A 22,076-nucleotide genomic window follows, 5' to 3' on the forward strand; every position below is an offset into this window, starting at 1 on the left:
TCTAATATGTATACTTACATCCAGAGAATCCATCGTGATTTAAAGGATAACCGGTTCTTACTGTATCGTGTTATTAGTTAAGTTGCACGGTTAAATTTGTTGCAATTGAACAAGCTCGAGGTCACAAAAAGGCATTCTGCGTCTTCGCCTATAATAGTAGGAAATTGGACATCAAATAACCATCTCTCACAGCTATCACATTTCACATATTTGCTACAAAAGACACATGTTCAAGCAACAGCTTATTGAATTGATCCAGTTTAAACTGTGACGATTTCCTTTATGTTGGTCTTTTTTTTTTACTAGCCTTCTTCTGAGTAGGTGGCGATTGAGAAGAATTGATCTTATTTCTAGCACAATTATGTGTTTAGACAATGTCATCTCCTCTGCAACTGCTGGCCTCTGTGAAATGTGCTTCAACAAAATGAAAGAAAATTGGTGCTGCAGGATTACAATTCTTTGCAAAGTGTTTGGCTTCAGAGTCCAATGGGTTGGTGCAGGGACCAGGCAATGAGAAGTTGTGACATGTTGTGCCATGAACATCCCACGTGGATTTTAACTTCATTAGGATTTCTACAGATAGTTTGTTAATAGGTCAGACTAGTACTACCTAATTAATAAAACAAATTGTGGACTCAATTCATGAACAGATTTTCCAGGGTAAACGCAATTTAGGGAACCAAATATGTATATTTGCAAAAGCAGAATTCCAGTCGGAATTCACAGAATTGGGATTGATGGCATTTTAACTTTGAAAATGGGATTTGTAGATTCATGAATATGCAAATTCTGCCACTTTAGTGGATTTTTAGAACTTTAAGGTTTGGTGCATGTTTGTGGGATTTTCTTAAATTACATACTTTTCCAGGTATTCACATACTCCAAACGGGTAAACTCAACCTTGGAAACACACAGAAACTTAAAAGAGTGGAAAAAATAGGAAACACCCCCATGTATTTTTTGAGGCTGTAGAGCAAGGGCCACCAGTAGTACTCTATGGAGTCTTGCTAAAGTGCTGAAAATTCTTAAAATATTTCTCAGTTCAAATTATTTTCTTATCGAGTTTTGATACCAAACTGTATTTAATTACTCAACTTATCTGTTAAGAAATGCATTCGTGGGAAGTCACAACCATCTAATGCCTGTGGGATCCTTAAAGGAGGCTGCATTTTCTCCGTAGTACCTTATATTTAGTGAATCTTGCATTCCGGGATGTATATCTGGTTTACAGAACAATGATATTTAGGATAAAATACCCGCAAATATGACAACAATGCCCCGAATCTCATAAATAGGAAGGTCCCGGCTCTCTTGTTTGCAGATGACACACTTCTGATCTCCAAATTTTCAATGGGTATTCAGAAGCTTTTGGACCAATTTAGAATATTCTGCAAACAGAGGACTGGAGATTAATTTCAGTATGACCAAGTATATGGTATTCAAACCTTGTTCATTGGCTCGTTCCCTCCTGACCCTCAATGATGTCCCTCTGGGAAGAGCCCACACATTTGACTACCTGGGGGTCATGAGCACAGAACAGTCTGATTGGAACCCCCATATCCAAAAGTGTAGACTTAAGATGGAGCAATATACAGAAGGTATTATAAGGTTAAGGTCTCAACAGGGTTTACCTTTTCAACCAGTGTCCACACCACTCCAAATTTATAATCTTCAAGACTTAGGGGCAACATTTTATGGATGGGAACTCTGGGGACACATGGAAGAAAGAAGCTTGGAGAAAATTGAAAAATTGTACCTACGACTTCTTATTATTTCCCTGTTAGCACCCCGCTTACTCCCTTATGGCTTGATGTGGGCCGTAGACCCTTCTCTGACAAAGTGGATCTCAGACCAATTTTGTACTGGTGCAGAATCTGGGTAACTTCAAATGTATTGCCATACCAGCATAGATTGGAGGATGCCATGAGTCTGACTAGCACTTCTAGAATTCCCTAGCTGAAATTTGTCTAAAGCCGACTGACTGAGATGGGGTGTGGGAACTTCTGGACTACCCCTGCGGAAGCTATTGGGATTTTGAAAAAATCACTTAAGTGTTTGTACTGGCAATTAATAGATAATATTACTTTAAGTCACACCAAGGTGGGCACACTTACTGTTGCCTTTGTTGAATTTAAGGATGGCTATCCTGCAGCAAGTTATTTAGATGGCATCGAACCTCCCTTAGCCAAAACCTTATTTATGAAATGTGGGTATGGGACCCTGCCTCTTTGCTCAGCCATAGTTAAAAGGCAGCCTACATCTGATAAGTCAGATGGGAATTGCCACTTCAGTCCCCAGGTGTCTGGGACAATTGATCACGTCATGGCTTTATTGCGGGGCACAGAAGGAAGTGGATCATACCACTTTGTCACAATTTGGGTATTAGAGAGTTTAGAACAGCAAACAGGATCCTCAGAAGCGATGTCAACCAAATTATTGTATTTGCTGTTTCAGGTTTTTATTAAATATATGGAGCTCAGGCAAAAAAGGTTATCCTCCAGGTGGTGAGGTCTTGGATCACCTTTTTTATAAAACTATGAGTAATTGTGATGGGGTAGCAATCATTTTAAAGGGGTCCCATGTTTTACAGTCAACCTGGTTGTACTGTGTTTAAAATATAATTATTTATTGTATGTTAGGTATTTTATTGCTGTTACACTATCTGTTTTTCATATTTTAATATTTTAAATAGACATTTTAATATTTTAAATATATATATATAGTTATAGTTATGACATTGTTTCTATTCAAAGCATTTTTTGTTTTCGCAATAACTTTGGCACCAGTTGACGAATCTTTGCGAAATTTTCAAAACTTATGGCCCGTTACGGTCAGCTCCTACCTTGAAAGTTTCTGGCTGATTCGCAAAGCGGGGGCCGAGACAAAAGGGGGGTCACAAAACGCGTTTTCTCCATGTTCTTTCCCATAGGAAATTTTAGACACCCCTACAGCCTGAACTGCTGAACGGAATTATGTCAAATTTTGCATAAAGGTAGCCCTTGATTCAGAAAGAGACCTTTTTTTAAAATGGTGTAAATCCGTTCAGTGGTTCCTGAGAAATTCAAAAACTAGAGGTAAAAAAATCAATTTCCCATGGGAAACTTTAGACACGGTTATAGCCAAAACTGCTGAATGGAATTACACCAAATTTGGCAAAAAGGTAGCCCTTGGTTACGAGAGAGACCTTTTTTTAAATGGTGTAAATCTGTTCAGCAGTTGCTGGGAAATTAAAAGAATAAAAGTTTCGATATCAATGGCCGCGGTGGAACCGCGCACCCCTGCTGATCACGAGCTGCATTCTAATTGTTTGTCAACACTTAAAACCAGGAAGTGTTGGCAGCCATTTTGTGCCTCGGTAGAAAGTGTCTTTTAGCATAGCACTGGCTCTAGGCCTGGTTAGTCAGAGTCAGTTACTACCAGTACCTGTCTGAAAAAGTTGTGGGCAAAGGATGATTTTGGAACAAGGCCTCTTTCTACTCCTCTGTTGGTCTTTCTGCACATGTCTTGCTTCTTCCTGCACTTTTCTTTGTCTTTGTGGACTTCTGTAGCTTCTTTCTGCATTTCTTTTGCTTCTTTCTGTGCGTTTTTTCTTATTTCTCCACATGTCCTACCTCTGTAGGCATAGTTAGAAACTAGCATTTGAAAAACCTTTGAAATTCACTGAAAAAAGATAGGTTTCAGGCACGTTATAGTTAGAAATTAGCATTTAAAAAACCTTTGAAATTTACTGAAAAAACCATAGGTTTCAGGCACGTTATAGTTAGAAATTAGCTTTAAAAAACCTTAGAAATTCACTGAAAAAAACAGTGGGTGTATCTAAAGTTATATTAGGGTGTGAGAAGATGCATGAAATTATCACATGGATGATGTCATCAGTGATGTCATTTGAGATGTCATCAGTGATGTCAGCAGTGATGTCACTGACCATGTCATGAGTGATATAATATGTGACGTCATCAGCAGGGCATTGCGGGGGCTCAAGTTATAGTTAGCTGAACTATAACGGGGGAATTTCACGGGTTTCGTACGAGTGAAATGTCCAACTAACTATAACTTTTCCTAAAACCAATGTTTTTTTCAGTGAATTTTTAAGGTTTTTTAAATGCTAATTTCTAACTATAACATGCCTGAAACCTATGTTTTTTTTCAGTGAATATATATAGCTACATATATATATATATATATATATATATATATATATATTATCTACTGGCGGTCGCCAGTAGATAGTTATAGTTAGGACCGAGTTCCCATAGGGAATCTGAAAATTCTATTTTGAATAACTTTGGCGCCGGTTGACTTATGTTTGTAAAATTTTCAAAACTAATGGGGCGCTCCGGTCAGCTCGTACCCTGAAAGTCTCGGGGTGATTCGTCAAGCGGGGGCTGAGAAAAAAGGGGGGTCCCAAAACGCGTTTTCCCCATGCATTTTCCCATAGGACCTTTAGTCGAAGGTACAGCCCGAACGGCTGAACAGAATTACTTGAAATTTGGCAAAGAGGTAGTCCTCAGGTCAGGCATGTGCCTTTTGCATATATGGTGTCAATCTGTTCAGTAGTTCCTGAGAAAATTGCAGTTAAAAGTACATAAATATCTATATGCGCACACCAAATGTGCACGAGCGTAATTCTGATTGGTGGTTAGATGTCAGTCAACATTCGAATCGGTCAAAATCAGGAAGTGTCGGACGCCATTTTGTGTGTGGCAGTGAAAAAGAAAGGTGGAGAATGTGAAAAGGGGGCAGGGTAGAGAGTTCCTGACCCCCTAGCCTTTGTCAGGGGGTCCCTGAAGGACCCCAAGGGTGAAAAAAACACTTTATTTTTTTTCAAAAAATCGCGGGGTGCGCGCACGGTGAAAAACCCTTAAAAAAAAAAACATTTTAAACTGTTTATAAGTTTATAGAAGATATTAACTATGCTGTTCAACTTTATCCAAATAAAAAAAAAAAACTGAGCCATTCCATATTACAGGATACAGTCAATCTATAACTATATACATAGGTAGTTTATTGTAAAATAAATATATAAAAAATATAATAATACATACATAAATTAGCATTTAAAAAACCTTGCAAATTCACTTAAAAAATCATAGGTTTCACACAGGTTATAGATAGGAATTAGCATTTAAAAAACCTTGCAAATTCACTGAAAAAACCATAGGTTTCACACATGTTATAGTTAGCTGGACATTTCACTCGTAAAAAACCATTGAAATTCCCCCGTTATAGTTAGTTCAGCTAACCATAACTCGCGCTACCGCAATCCACTGCTGATGACGTCACATATCACATCACTCATGACATGGTCAGTGACATCACTCATGACATCACTGATGATATCTCAAATGATATCACTGATGACATCACTGATGACATCATCCAGTGAATATGTGTCTTTCTGAAAAATAAATATTTTTTATATATGTATATCTAAAGGTTAATGGAAAAAATTAATTGTATAACTGACTTATTAACAGTATCTTAGTGAATACAGTGATGTAATATGTGACGTCATCAGCAGTGGATTGCGGTCGCGCGAGTTATAGTTAGCTGAACTAACTATAACGGGGGAATTTCAATGGTTTTTTACGAGTGAAATGTCCAGCTAACTATAACATGTGTGAAACCTATGGTTTTTTCAGTGAATTTGCAAGGTTTTTTAAATGCTAATTCCTAACTATAACATGTGTGAAACCTATGTTTTTTTCAGTGAATTTGCAAGGTTTTTTAAATGCTAATTCCTAACTATAACGTGTGTGAAACCTATGGATTTTTAAGTGAAAATATATATATATAGATATATATATATTAATTTCTCTGTGCTTTTCTGGCCAATATGCACCTTATTTGGTCTAACAATCTTATTGAGCTTAGTTAACTTTAGTGAAGTGGCATCAATGGCCAGAACCCCTCAGTTTACAAAGGGCTCAGCAGCACTGATGTTTTGTGTGAGTTGTCTAGTATGTTCTTTACAAACCATATTGTCAATGTCGAGTGCACTCGAAGCGAATATTTAGCACGGGACCTCGTGCGTCACTTTCCGGTTCCTAGGGCAGGAGATAAAGTTCATTAGAAACAAACCCTCAAGGCAACCTTATCCTTTCCTCCAAGGTCATAAGTCTCACATCCCCACATACATGTATGGCCCAAAGGGTTATGTAGTATAAATTATTTGTCATTGTGTTTGTGTATTTCATCAACACTTCTAGAATCTCATCAAACATTGCTCAAAAACAGGTCTGCATGGCCAAGAATACTATTCCATTTAAAATCATGTTCATTCAATACTCTTCTTACACATCCCAGACACTTGTCAATCATCCCAACACATGCTAACATTGTCTTGAAACTATAACAATATTAGTCTTGTGCATTAATATAAAATCATTCAGAATTTGAATACTTCAGCATTTTTCTTAATCCTTCTTTTCCTTTATATGTGTTTCCATGTAATGGAAACAACTCAATTTTTTCACACTGTTGTGGCTTAGATTAAATCTCTTCAAAGCGTGTTTCGGCAGGAAAATTCATTCTTCAGGTATGCCACAATTGAAGACCTCACTTTGCTTCTCATGTCTTGCCTACCTTAGACATCGGCGGTATGTTAGTTTGAGTATAGTCTGTACAAATTTCAAACAAGGCCGCGAAAAGAGGGTCTGGTAATGGGGTCCAGCATGGGTTCTAGCTGAAAAGTTATCCAAGTGCCGAGAAATCTGCGTTTCAAAGTCTCTTTTTTTATTTGGGAACCAACAACATCCAGATGGTTCACAAAGGTGCAGTTTGCACCATTCAAATTGCTCCTCTGATACTAGCAGCGCCTGAATCAGGGCAGTGAAATCTGCCCGAGTGTACTCCATTAGTCAAAGAGACTTTGAAACACAGTTTCATAGGCCTTTAAGGCCCTCATAAGGTTGCCGTGGATTTTTTTAAATGAGAATGCACTCAAAGCTTCATAATCCACTTTAATCACTTTATTGGAATCTAAGGCTGTAGGAACTTAATCCTCACAACCTATTAAAGTACATAACAAATGTATAGGGCCCTTGTGTAACCATTGTTGTCTTTACAAACAACTAAACTTTCATTGACAGTGTCCTACACTTGTGTTTGTGTGAAGTGCGTTTTCTACTGATATTTCTTCCCCATAAAGCACCTTTTATGCTAAATCCTGCTTCTTTTTACTAACATATGTCAGCATTGATCACCACATTTGCACAGTATGCTTAATTTGGCCTTGGGACTTGATGGTCTTGGAAAAAGCAGTCATAGTATAGAAAGTTGCACACATACTAAATGGGGACCCTGAACATACATGGAATAAGATCTAAAGCTCTTTCTGTATTTTTGTTTAATGTTCAACGAAAATATATTGAAAAGTACCTAAAAAGGAGTGAGGCAGGTAGTTTGGAAATGATTAAATATAACAATTGATCCTAAATGTGTTCTTTAAACTTCGAGCAAATACACAGAAGGAACCGTATGCTCAGGAAAATAAAATGCAGTTTTACATATTCTAAATACAATTCATTAAAAATAGTTATTGTTTACTTACAACTCTCCAGCTGCATTATGCATGTTTGCACATCCATAGGAAAGTTTTTGAGGTCCATCGGGCACGAAAGTGTCAGTGTCAATCTGTAAAATATAAGCGCACACAAAGTAATTACTTAACAATTATTGTTTATTAAATAGCAGAGGACCATATGGACGGTATAGTTATGCAGTTTCATTCTTTTACTAGTTTGAATGTTAGGAAAACAGCACTGCACAAATTAAATAAGCTCTGCCCGGTTGTATGGCGGAACCAAATAGGCATTAATCCCGCCTGTCTTAATAACAAGGTCTGAACAACGAATACATCTTTACAGCGCATTCCGTTACCACACAAGTCATTACAATGTCTTGGCTTAGGGAAAGCACAGGATTTGAAATAGTATAATTTACTATTCCAACTCCAATCTGTACAACAGTTGAGAAAGTATTGTAATTAAAGTCCAAGAACAATTCAACAACGCTTTGCCTATGGCATGTTGTTGTAACAATTTGCGGGGTAAAGGAATGGTTTGTGAAGACGCACCCGTGGTTAGGACTGCGTTGTTAAGGCACAGCGTGGTTCGAGCCACGGTTTAAAGGCTGTTATCTACAATGCACTATCGACTTATTGAACCTTATACTAATGGGGACTAATGATGCCAATGTGTATCATTGTGAAGTGCTCTTTCTAGAGCACCTCTGAACAGACATCCCTTACACTTTGTAATCTTTATAACTGATATTTTAGTTTTTCCGGTTTAACACAACATGCATCAGAGTAATATGAGACACTCTACAAAAGTTAAAACACACTGCCTACTTCAGTTTGAGATGGTCTGGAAGAATTTGAACTGCATATAGAATGGGTGAGAGGAAGCGCTAAGAGGGAAATTAAGAAAGAATTCCTCAGTGTCTTTCCCAAAATTGAAAATCTCTGGCATATAATTCATGACAGTCTTTGTAAGCGCTCTTTTTAGGCTTAACTCTTTCACTGCTGTCGTGTTTGTGCACCTTTGTATCGGAGCTTTAAAAATAAATCTGTATTAGATTGTTTAAATACATGTACCTCTTTCGTTTTTTGTACACCAATTTTCATGGAATTTCAGGTCTATGTATTGGTGCAAACCCTGCATCAATATCTAATTGCAGCACGAAGGTAAAATGAACAAGCTCTGTTGAAGCCATTATATTTGAAGTTGACACCCAGTCTATTATCTTGGTCAATGATGATTTTTCTAAGTTTCTGCAATGCTTTTATAAAAAGCAATAAATCATAAGCTCATGTACACATACACATGAGCACATACAAGCCATTGTCTTTTATTGATGTAGCAATACATTTTTAACAAAACAGTAAAAAAGGGCCACACATGCAGCACATCGAAAGGCCAATGTCTTTAGAGGTTTTTGTGAATGAAAACATTAGAAGGTCACTGCAGTGGTGTGCACATGATTGGCCACTTTTGGAATGGTGATAGAGTCCATTACTGAATGGCCACTGGTATCTGTGCGCTTGCATGCCTTCACATACACAAGACCATGCAAGGGTGGCCTTTTGGAAAAGGTATAAAGTTCAGTTTAAAATATAGCCACTGCAAGCAGTGTGATGCAGTGCACTGCAAGATGCTACAAGGGCCTGGTAACACAGTCAGAGGAGCTGATGGGCCCTCACAAAAATTGAAATAATTCACAAGTATATCTTTCAAAATGCCCACACTAGCCCCAATGTACTGATGACTGAAAGAGACTACTTTGTCCGTGGGATACATTATACTTGGGCACAGAGAAAGGAGCCCATGGCTCAAGTGGGCTTACCCACTGGCTATGTTGTAAACTGTAATGTGTGGAAGGAAGTCAAATGTGAACTGAACAGATCAATAGATAAAGAGGTCTGGCCAAATGCTCACCTTGATAAATCTATTTTCAATAAATCGTTTTCCAAAAAAGCTCTTGACGAAATGTTTAGAAATTGTCTTCTTTATAAGAATTTCTCAAATGGACAAACATACACCCTGAAACATTAATGAAAAAAATGTTGCCTTGAATGTCTGAAGTTTGTTAATAGTCATTACATGATGGTTTTCCTGGAGAATGTGGACTGTACATTCAACTAAATAATGACTAAACTGCGGCACAACTATTGTTTTATGATGCAGTGTTCATTCTGAGAAAGACATCAAGAAAAACATATAACTGTAGATATAAGAAGAATTTCACATATAGACATTTTATAATTCTGCATGATGTAAGGAATTTATTTGTGCAAGCCAGACCTCCTTTTACCTGACTGGCTGGTAGAACACGCTGAACATGAAAATGACTTTTGCCAGAGTTTTAGCAATGTTCTTTCTTTTGATCATCATCTGTGTTCTTATGGGCCTCCAGTGTTTGAAGAAATATCAGTTTTCTACGATTTCCAGGTGTCCACATATGATACAATGGGTACAGTACGTTTAGGAAATTGTGAAAGCGACTGAAAGTGAAACGCCTGTTTTGAGTACCAATCTTATGGTCACACTTATCAACTGTTCAGCGTGGAAACATATCATAACCATATATATTCTGCATCTACACATCTTAGCTTTTATTTATTACTAGGTGCCAGACCTCCCCTGACCTTATTGACTGATCAGTAGAACACGCTGATCATGAGATTTTGGGACAAAGAAACTGAGAGTCTGTGTGAAAGGAGCCGTGCACTGTTTGGAGGTTTTCATTGCTGGGTGTTTGTGCCCCAATAAGGAGTCATATGCTGTATAGGTTTTATTTAAATATTTTTTAGGCTAATGGTTTTTAGAAAGTGATTAATCCTTCACATTCAACCTCTATGGGTCCTATCCTATTGATTACTATGGCTCAATTAGACCTGGCTCAATTGAAAACTTCCTATTTTTGGAAAATGCTTCCTAACTAGATTTTCCTACTTGTCTTTTGATCACTAGCATATCCTTTCACTTTTCAGTCTTAGCTATGTAGTATCTCTTACTGCTAATACCCCTTTTCTGATGGCCTGTTTCTCCCTTAAACTTTTTTTGTTGGCGTTTCTATTGTTTGTTATTTTTCTTTTCATACAGCATATATTTCAGCTTCATCTTACAACTTAATCAAGACCTTATTTTCTATGCAATTTTTTTTTGCTTTCTGTAATGCCTTACTCATTTGTTGTTTTTGATCCGATTTCACTGCCTAACTCTTAACTTGTAATTAGTTCTGCTGAGGTAATTGACCGCTGTAATCTTCTTCACTTTTTGGTTATGGCCCTATACACTATCACCTATTCATACTACTCATTTGCTACGGGATTGTTATCTGGACTTACTTCTTCACCATCCCTCCTTCATTTTCTTGACATAACTCTCTATTCTTTCTCGTGTTGATTTCTAACCTACCTCACCACACATTTACTGTCCATCTACTTCAACAAAAATGAGGCTCAATTTCCCATGATTATTCCTTTGCTTTCAGTAATACTTTTGTAATTATTGCCTTAATTGATGGATGCTTTTCTCATCACGTTACTGCATAGCTTCTAACGTAGGTAATTCTACTGATGTAATTAATTACTGTCATATTGTTTCACTTTTTAGGCTTTTTTTACAAAGTTTTTCCTACTCATCCCAATCCATTGTCTATTCCGTGCTCCCTGCACTATGATTGTCCTTCCTTCTTTATCTTGAGCAGTGTCTCTTTGTCAGGCGCTGATCCAAGGCGCCTACCGAAGATACAGCTGGACCACAACTCCCAGAAAACTCGATGGTAAGAAGGTGTGGCCACAGCTGATAAGTACGGGCGACGAGAACCAATCGGAGCGCGTAGTACTACCTAATTGGATTTGGTTTGGTGGAGACCGAACGAAGGAAGCGAGGAATCGTCGGAGCTCGCAAACACGAGATTGATATACATGCGTGCCCCGCTGTACCCAGGATCCATCGGGGGGTACGTGTGGCCAGAGGTAATCTGTTTCCAGAGCCGAGGACTTAGTTCGCGGGACGCTGACATAAGCGTCGCCGTGTTTTCATGTAACCGGGATTGACGGAGAAAGAGGAGCATTCCTTTCTCGCGGGACGCTGAGCAAGAGGTAATCTGTTTCCAGAGCTGAGGACTTAGTTTGCGGGACGCTGACGTAAGCGTCGCCGCGTTTTCATGTAACCGGGATTGACGGAGAAAGAGGAGCATTCCTTTCTCGCGGGACGCTGAGCAAAGCGTTGCCGCGTTTTCCAAGCCCCGGACCGACGAGGAAGTAGGAGCGGTGGGACCACCGGAGCTGCAGCCTGCACAACGTTCAGGTAGCTTCACCAGGAAAGGAGGGGCTGCTTTTTGCGGGACAATAGTTGGTAGCAGAAAGATACCACGAGTGTCGGGTACTGGGGAGAGCATGACTGTAACTTGACTCCCCGCTCACACTGCGCTAGGGTATCAGTGAATGACATACTCTCTGGGACCTTTCGAGTAGAGTAGGTCCAGGACAATGTGGTGAGAGAACGCTTCGCACTACTCCTTTACTTTGAAGGGAACAGACAGGGGCTTTCCTATAGCGCTATCCCCTACCTGGAATGTCATAATTGGAAGGGGAGTGGCCCCTTGTTGAAACACATTGCATAGGAAGGCAAGGTTATTGTTGCATGGGTATGTCTGAGGAGACACATTGGTGAGGCATACGTAGTGAGACCTAATGAGAGTAGGTTGCCTTGTGTTTATTGTAATGTGTGTTATGATTTCGTTATGTTCCAGGTATCCCAATCCCCGCTGTTCCCATCCTGAATCCCTTTCCCTCGCCTGATTGCCCTGGTACTCTGTGTTTCTATATTCAGAGCCGGGGACGTCGGGAGGTGGAACCCTTGTGCTTTACTCGACTCAACGGAACCACAGAGCAACGTGACACTCTTTTCTTACTCATGTTAACTCTTCCTTAGATCCTCATACATTTCCTCTCTCTATTTCTACTTCATCAAAATTGGGGTCCTTATTTTCAGTGATGATTATTCTGCTTTCTGTATCATGCTTGTACTTATTGCTCAACTCTGTAATTGTTACACTCTCACATCACTCCCACATTAGCTCCTTATTAGTAATTAGTTCTGCACTCGATGAAATTGCACCATTATGAGTTATTCAGGCACTTACTCCTGTATTACTCCTCATGCTTGTCTATTTTCCACTTTGCAGGGTTAATTGAGTTTCTACTTGCAGTTATGATTTTGTACCTATAAAGCGCCTGTGTGTGTAGGTATATATGTATTTGGCTATTTAACTGTACCCTTGTAACTTTGTTTTACTGTTAAGCACTCTAATTCCATTCGTCCTTGGTTGCTCTATATAACATCATATAAATATACACATACAAATACATTAATCTGTAAATACTGGATGCTCAAGCAAAACTATAAAAAGCTAAACTTTGTAAAAAAATCAGGTGATAAAAATGATAGTTCAGAATGTTGACATCACACATACATCCTATTGCAAAATCATAAAACACAATTTACTAATTCATTAGATAGCATACTTAAAACAACCTGCTATACATTATCATATGAGTAAGACTTTCGGTTCACCTACCAAATTGCCAAAAACTCTATCAGAATGCACTCAAACTTAGCTCTAGGAATTACAAAATGTGTGCCCTCAAAGATAGCCGGCTTTGGAAACAGCACTTCGGTTCATATTCCAAACACTGGAGAGTCCTGCCACAATAACCCTGCACAATCAACTCTGTTCAGCTATTCATACTATATTTCCCAATTCAAATAAGAGGAACATGCAAAAATGTATTGCCATCAATGCAGATCAAAATGTGATGCCCCATCACTGTCCATCCTTTTTTTTGGGGGGGGGGAATTTTATATAGCACTAGCTCGACCCGAAGGTATCAGAGCACTTCACATGACCACCAGCTGCATTACAGGCAAACACTTTTGTTTGTGAGGCACAGGGAGATTAAGTGATTTACTAAGAATCACAGGATGTTGAGCGTCCCTTTCATGCCTCGAACCCGGGTTCCCAGCTTTGAGGTTGACTGCTTTAGCCATTAGGCCACATCTATGGAAGATGCAGATTACTTAATCCCTTTGCACCAAACTCTTCATCCAAGATACAATTACTGATTTTCCTATTCACATAATTATTGTGTCATCCAATTTAATTCCACCTCTTAATTCTTTTTCTTTTAAGAGAAAATTGCACCTACATTGTAACTATATACTGGTCTGCATTGATGTTTTTAAATGTATTTAATAATGATGCCAGAGCATTAAAAAAAGAAATGATGTACATAGCAACAGTTACAGAGTAAATAATCAATTATCTGTTATCATGTGAACATTTAGAGGGGATAATGGAGTTAATGGGTGGTAGATTTTTGACATGACAGTAAAAACAATTGTTTCATTTGTGCATGGTCAAAAGTGTCGGATTTAGGGGCCTATCACGATGTCAGTCGGAGTTTTCTCCGACCTACACCATGGCGCCACCTGCCAGTCGGTGGTCCCAATCACCTAATTATGATGCGACCTAACATCGGAGCCTTTACGACCTACATAGTAATCACCCCTTTAGTGTAAAAATGAGGTTGATGAGTGGTTAAAAATTTGGATTCTCTAATATGGGATGCTCTATGAGTAGAGTATTGAAGGCAATTTGCATGGAGAGAGAGCTTATTACAGCCAGGAGAGAGTTCCAGTGGAGAGGCATCAGGTAATAGAAGACCTTAAATACTTAAAAAATGAGTACATGGCTTGAGAGGGACGAATAACTGCACTTTGTACCTCGAGAGTTGTACAACTGTAGAACTGAGGTGAATTGTTGGTTACCTATTCAACGTTGTGCATTATAGGATGTATGGGAAGGGAGAGTGCATCTCAGTTAAGCATTGCAAAGGGGCATAGGTATCAGTGGAGCAGCAGGTGTAATGGCACCAGGGCCCATGGCTGCAAGGGGCCGTGTGCATTAAATTATGGTGATATTTTCCTTTGTTACAGGGTTTCGATAGGGCCATCTCATTTCTTCATTTGAATTAGGATAATGGTTATAGACTGCTGCTAAGTGCAATAATGGTTGATCAAAGTTATAGGCCTGAGCCATAGGTGAGGACCTATAAGGAGGGTGATAGCCTTTAATAACCAGTATAGCCTCAGGCAGACGAGCTATGAGGTTATAACAATATTCCCTGCACTGGGGGCAAAATGTTGTGAATAAAAAAGGGAGAAAAAGACAAATATAGGAATTTTAGAGCAGAAGGTCTGTACCTGACATCCTCATATATGACTAAGGAGGAACTACTTTTTGAATGAGATGATCTTTTATTCCTTTCTGAACTTCTAAATGGAAATGTTTAAACAAATTTAAAATGAGATGTTTTTCCTGTTCTTGGCACATATCAACCTCAGTTCTTTTATTCTTACATTTTAAGAGGCAAGCATATTACTTCCACCATCCGGACAGTACTCCTACCATCAAAATTAAAGCTTACGCCTGCTCAACTGTCATGTATGTACATTGATAGGCACCACCATCACTGCAGTTCCCTCCAAAGAACAAAATGTATGATGGAAGGTGTTATATCCTACTTATTTGATTAACATTGTAGTCCAGCACTGCTGCCACTAGCTGCTCAGCCAGAGCGTGAGATGGTCATAGAATGTTGGTGTGCCTGTGATGCATGGAATGCCTGGGTGTCTGAGTGGATGAGTGTTGGCAGTTGAAGATGGGCTGAGCAGCTAGGGAGGCTGCTCCTGGTGGGGCTGGTACCACACTAGGCTGGCTGGGGTCAAGACAGATGTGACCTGTACTGGAGACTGAATAAAGAAGACTTAAGAATACCTCCTGGCTCCAGGTGTCTTTCTACAGAGATCACAACAGAAGGCCTCCATCGGTTTTGAGGACCATCCAGCAAACATTTACAATTATTTTGTTAATGTGAAACAAACTCCCAAATAGGGAGTTTGTTTCTTCAAAACAAAAAACTAATGATGTAAACACCCTGGCAGTATTTTCCCAGGATGTGGAGTGATTAATTGGTTTTTCTTTCTCTCACCACCAAATTTCACCTGGCAGTATCAGACAGGAAAAATACATTATACCATTCACCTTCACTAGAGCGGATGGTGCAATCCATTCCCCTTATGGTCCCCACTCTGTTGGACTGTTGGAGGAAACTTTGAGGAAGCTTTCAATCAATGGAGCCAATGGAAGCTCTGTCGTCAGAATGCTTGGGTCTCTAAACGAGGCGGGCGGACTGAGAGTTTGGTGGACAGGGTACTCCATTGTTTTTGTGATGGACTAACCTGTCTGTCAAACTCCAAATAAGTCCTTAAGTCTGTTCCTATTTAACAACTGTGCGTAAGTCCAAGAAAATAGAAAAAAAATATATCCTTGTAATACCGTTGATGAGGTCCTGCAGAAAAAAACAATGATCTACACTTGGTGATCATGAAAATCTGTTTTTGCTTTTGAAAGTCTTCAAGATGCATAAATTAAAACACATTTATTAAATTTCTTGGAGGTCACATCCGGCAAACTAACGAGGGGATAACTAGCCGCCACTAACTCAAGCTGGTATAACAATCTTGTTAGGCAAAATAAATCAAATTGGCTGGCCCATAGAACAGAAAGCATAAAGAGTTTCATAGAATGAAAGAAGTCTCCAGGACCATATCTGCAACAGGTCTTGCTAGTAACTATGGAAGACAAAACAGTATCAACCTTTCCTTTGGAGAATTGTTTTAAAGTTGAATAATTACTGGGGAAATCTGTCAGATGAAGTAGCAGAGTCGAGGTGATGTTATAAAGTGCCTAACATTTAGAACACGACTCAAGCCTTGCTGCATGTTGGTGAAACTGTTTCTTCAAGTGGCAAATTCACAGGCATCAAATTCCAACACAGTAATAGTGTGGCTCTTACTGCAACAATGTTTATATTTTTATTTCTAATTGTAAGACTCAATCTAAAATGAGATTCAAGTCTCAGGCTACTTGAGGTTTAGATCTTCATGATGCCAATACACTTCCTTGCTTCATCTATTTGAAGTCAGCATGAAACCATTCAATCACAAATTCTGTTATTTGAATCTGGCCTTAATTCTTCTTAGTATGATTGGCAATTTAGAGACACTGATTTGCACAATTTGCATGAAATCGACCATCTTGCTGTTGTTCTTCAGATTATCATTTAGGCTGCTAGGCTACAAGTTCCTGTTAGGATACAGGTTTAGGAGTATAGCTCGATATCCTGTGACTCCATAGTGTCACAGACATTTTCCCAGAGATTTAGCCAATGTCAGTTTAAGCAGGTGAAGAGCACCTGATCACATTTGAAAACTAGTATGTTCCTGTGGTCTCTGCTGGTGTTCGAGGAGATATAAAAACATAACATATTCTGCGGTCCTAAGTTTGCAACAAAAGAACTAAAGTTACTGCTAATGATTGAGACCAGATTTACAATCAGCAGAGTGCCATATCCATGATATGGGTAACAAACTACGTATTCTCACCTACACCTTGTCCTTTCTTTTGATTGAGAAGGCATCAGCATTGCACAAATGAACATCAACTAAAAGGAACTCTAAAAACATCTTACTAGTGCCTTACTAGCAATTCATCCCATGTATAAAACTGCAAAGAAGAAAAATATCAGCTTTCCAGTTTTTCACGATTTTTGGGCGAATTGCATACACAGGGTCAGATTTTCATACTGCGCTGCACCAAAGTCCATGGAAGGTAACACAAAGCTGTGATAACGTATTTAGTTTTTAGTTCAAAACATTTTTATGTGCTCAAAAGTTGCTCTTAAAGTGGAGCAAATATTACTTTGCTCTGTTTTGTGCTACTGTGCACTACTTTAATCCAGAGAGCATTCCATGTACGGAACTTGGGCTTTCTAATGCTACCACTGATGGATTTTGATGTAAAGCCAGCTATGCAATGATAGTCAGACCTGGTGTTCTGTCATGAAATTATGCCTTCTTGATACAGAATTCAAGCAATTAATTAGGAGAAAAGTAGAAGTTTTACATCCTGTGGCAAAAGCCTTCTTGTGAATACAAATCTATATTTTTCATATTTCTTACCTACTTACTGCCCGGTATGTTGAGTAGCATATAGGGCAGCAATGAAGGACCTCAACTTCTGTCTGTCTTGGGCAAGTTTCTATTAAGATCCAAAATAAAAAATCCGGTCTTGCCCTTGGCACTCAGAATTTCTGTCATCCTGTCAGGAGCATTCTTGCCGCTTTGACTATTGCCAATCATGCATCTCTGATGCAGAGAATCTGGAAGTCCTTTGTGCCCAGAAGATTCAATGGTTATTGCTGCTGTTTCCTTAACAAATGCTTTTTATGGAACAAGATTGTTAGCCTTGTGCCCAACTCCCAACCTGGCAGACAAGTTTATTTCACTTTGTCTGGAATCTACCCTTTGACCTCGCTATTTGGGTGACCTTGCCAGGAGACTAAGCTCCCACCAGCTTAGCTCTCCAGGTCACTGAGACACGCAGACCTCTTGACCAATGAAAGGTGGCGATCCTCCACTGAGGTTTTCATACTTCAGGCTAGGATAAATATACCAAGATCATCTGGTATTTATCAAAAATATAATTCAATGATAAACGTAGATTTTTGTTATATATAAGATCATTTTAAGAAAAGATATTGTGTGTGAGACTCAACGTTAATTGTGTTTTTTTCTCAAGTAGCAGTAATTAACATTTTGAGGAAATGTGAAAAACTCTTCCTTAGAGAAAATAATAGGCTTGTGCCTAGATGCTGAGAGGGTTGAAGGAGTTGATAACAACAACAGGTAGCCCACAAAAGAAGTGGCTGGAACTTCCCATATTAATACAGTGTTGTAGAGTCAATGGGTTTTTGAAGCTGGTCTACTCATAACCTGTTTTAGTTAAGAGCAAGCTAGGGTTTGGCTTCAGAACCATCCAGGGTTGTTTTGTCAGAGTGTGGTCCCTAATCTAAATCTGACAATCTGAGTCAACTGGGGGGCATATTCTCAAGAAGCTAACGCCGAGTTATTGGCACTTTATCACAGCCAAAGTCGCGATAAAAATACCGCCCCGTTCACAAGCTGGTGCCAACAACCATTATCACCAGATTTCCTGCAATAGCATCCTCAAAAAACATCGCCACGGATGACCACGGCAACTATCACTAATAAGATGCAGAGTAGGCGTTCCTGAGCAAAAACCTGAGGCAACACCACACCTCAATATTCTCAACGACCAGCCACATAGGCGATAAGATCACAAAACATGCGATAAGGCGCGTTAGCAGCAGGAATCTAACACCTGCTCTGACCTGGTGCAAAGTCAGACAACAACCGTCAACAGAAAAGGGAGCCCAGACCACAGCCACACATGAAGACCAACAGACACCATGGAGCCACTGATCATGCAGCTCGGACCCCCAACAGGGCCCCAACACCCACCCCCACCACACTCAGGACCGCAACCCCCGGGAACCCCCCCCGGACCGGACCACCACAGAGGCAGTGCGGACAAAGACAGCGGACCCCCAGGAAACGCACCAGCCTCACAGACCTAACACCTGACAATGTCATTGCCCACTACAGGGTCCAAAGGACAACCATCCTACGCATCCTGACCATCACCTCCCAACAGGCCACGGCACCAACACAGCAGACAACCAACATCCCACCCCAGACATAACTGCTGGCTGTGCCGCACCTGTTGGCCTCCAGTACCTCCCAACCAACAACCGCCAGAGTCGGAGGAGTCTCACAGCCAAACACATCCAAGTCCCTCACACCTGTCCTGGATGCCATCATCAGCTTGGTACCCCAGTACCTATACGTCCCCCACAATATGCATGAACAGCTGGAGACCAAGCAAGGACCATATGCCATAGCTTGATGAACGCACGTGTTGCGGGTAACCGACAGCACACACGTCCTCCTTGTGCCCCCTGGTGACACTGCACACAATTACCGCAACAGAAAGCACACGCATTCCATCAATGTGCAGGCAACATCCGAACACCGTGGAATCACCACCAACGTCGTCGCCAACTACCCAGGCAGTGTGCATTATTCCTTAATCGTTTGACAGTCCATCATCAACCTGCGCTTCCAGGATGGCACCAATGGAAATGCACAGCCCCTTGGCAAGTACCGAATGAACACCCCACACACCTCAACTCCACAACCATGCAAATCACAAGTCTGGCAATGCACACGTCACAAACTCACATACAACATACAAAGCAACATGCCCACCCACCAGACACGACAGCACAACTTACTAAGGTAACCTAGGCAAGCCGTGAACATGAGCCATCAACGTCAAGGCACCTCAGCCACAGAATAGCGGAATGTGGGGAGAGGTGGGAACCAGGCATGTGTGAAGTAGGTAAGTGAGCCATGAATGGGTAAGTACACAATGCCAAGTGTGGCGGTGATATGCTGGACAGACCGCAGTATGCACAACACACCCATATTCATGGCGACATACACCGCTGGTGTATGGAGTGTAGTGGACAGTGGACGCAACCATGTCACCCATGTCACCCCAGCCAGTGAGGGAGTTCGCGGAAATGTAGCCTGTTACGTCCCCCCCGTGAGCGGAGTGGGCTGTTCCAGTGTACGACAGGCCATCGTAGGGGTTTGAATAAAAAGCACGTAGCCCTGGGCGTGGTTCTCTCCTGGAATGCCCAACATCTCTGCCAGTGCGGCACCTCTCACACCGCCACGAGGCACACACCTTCATCGTGGCAGAGTTGCCTGCGATCCTGTGTGCCTGCTGTACCCCGGGCCGCTGGACCTCAATCCCGTCAGGCCCGCCCCGGCGCAGTCAGACCACACTGCCCACCTGCCGACACCGGCATGTATCAAGGAGGGTCCACCATGTGCAGGCGCAAGTTCTAAGCCCAAGGCCTGCGACCTTGGCAGGCTCCTCAGACCATCACAGCCTCTGCGACACAGGCCCGCTTTACTCCTTTCTCATTGACGTACCCTACTGCTGCCTCCGGCCTACACTACGGTCAAGTAGGTCACACATTTGGAATTGAATCTTGATTATGCAATAGCAGAGTACACACATCATGGCTGAGTCATATCTGTGTTCTCCCTTCGATGTGGGGCCACCAACTCCGTGCATAGCATTCAAACTACTCCTGTCTGTGGTCCCTTGCTGACTACCGCCTTCGGACTACACCGAGTCCGAGTAGGTCACACAATTGGAACTGAGTCTTGATCCATGTATGCCAAAGTTCATATCATTGCACGCAGGGAGAGGTGGAAGTGGAAGATGCGGTTCAGTCCGGAGTAGACAATGATCATCGTTACAGAGGAGATCGAACACTGCCGACAACTGCTCTGGTGTCACTAACTCTGTGCATCGCGGGCCAACAACACGTGCCTGTGTGCCCCTGCTGACCGCTGCCTCGGGCTGACACTGCGTTCCAGTAGGCCACACATTGGGAACTCAGTCTTGATTAATTCATGGCAGATTGTAAATCTTTGCACTGGCCACATCGCAGACTGCATCCCCTTTCAGCTCGAGGGCCACTAAGTCTGTTCCCCGACATCCATGGGCACTTTCTCGTTGAACTTTGGTGGTAACTGAGTCTATGGACTGGGGGTTGTCTTCATCATCATGTCGGTGATGCAAACTTTGTTGCAAAAGTGATGGTGTAGCATTCCACTCCTCAATTTGCTGCTTCCGGCCGGCTTCTGCCCTCTGCATCATGCCCTGGAGGACACCTTCCACTGTCCCCCACAAGCCTCTGTCACATCCACCTTGGACATCGACGGGGACCCTCTCAGCACTTCATGTACCCCTTTCTCAGTGCATCACAAGTCACCGTTCCTTGTGGGTGTGCCTGTGCCGCCCGCAGTGCATCCAGGGCCACTAAGTCTGGGCAGCACAAGTCAGGAATGCTGTCTGCTGAGATATTGGATGGCCTCTGAGACGGTGGGCTTGGGTCATCAATGCCATATGTCTGTGGCCCTGTGCTGTCCCCATCCTCCGGCCTCAACTGCGGTCCACCAGGGCTCACACATCTATTTGAGTCCTGACCGGACCGGATGTCGCATCACCACAGGAGGCACACGCCACCACCACCAGGGCCACCTCCAGGGACAACTGCCAGAGTCAAAAGTGTCTTGCTGCCAGACTATCAGAGTTGTTCACACCTGTTGTGGGTGGATGCCATCATCTGCCTGATACCCTGCTCTGCACTCCAGGTGCCCATGACTAAGAGCACCACGAGTCATGGACCATTTCTGATTGAGTTGTGCTGTGGAGAGGTCATGCAGCATTGTCACCTCAGGCAGTGTGGGAGACCTGGGATGATGATGAGGAAGATGATGCAGGTGTAACACACTCCACTGCAGCTGCATCAGGTGTTTCCCAAAGGAAAACAATCCTAGACATTTTCTTCACATAAGCAAGCTCAGCTCTAGTGCCCCAAAATCAGTGCACTGCAACTCACGTACACTTCTGTTTGCATGTTGGGTGACCTCTGTACTTGCTCTGGCTACCACCATGATGCTCCACGCTTGTCTCTGTAATGCTGGTGTTTTCTG

At 41.4% G+C, this 22,076-nt stretch overlaps 1 protein-coding gene across 2 annotated transcripts in view; it reads right to left on the reverse strand.

Moving 5' to 3' along the window:
• GLRA3 (glycine receptor alpha 3) overlaps nucleotides 1-22,076 on the reverse strand; it is a 693,846-nt gene that overhangs the window by 130,173 nt on the left and 541,597 nt on the right. For both annotated transcript variants that reach the window (XM_085641854.1, XM_085641855.1), the window contains one exon: nucleotides 7,553-7,635. In XM_085641854.1, the coding sequence (XP_085497980.1) occupies nucleotides 7,553-7,635 (83 nt within the window). The remainder of the gene's footprint in view (nucleotides 1-7,552; nucleotides 7,636-22,076) is intronic.

The sequence above is a fragment of the Triturus cristatus genome, chromosome 2_2 (assembly GCF_964204655.1).
Source record: "Triturus cristatus chromosome 2_2, aTriCri1.1, whole genome shotgun sequence".
Lineage (NCBI taxonomy): Eukaryota > Metazoa > Chordata > Amphibia > Caudata > Salamandridae > Triturus > Triturus cristatus.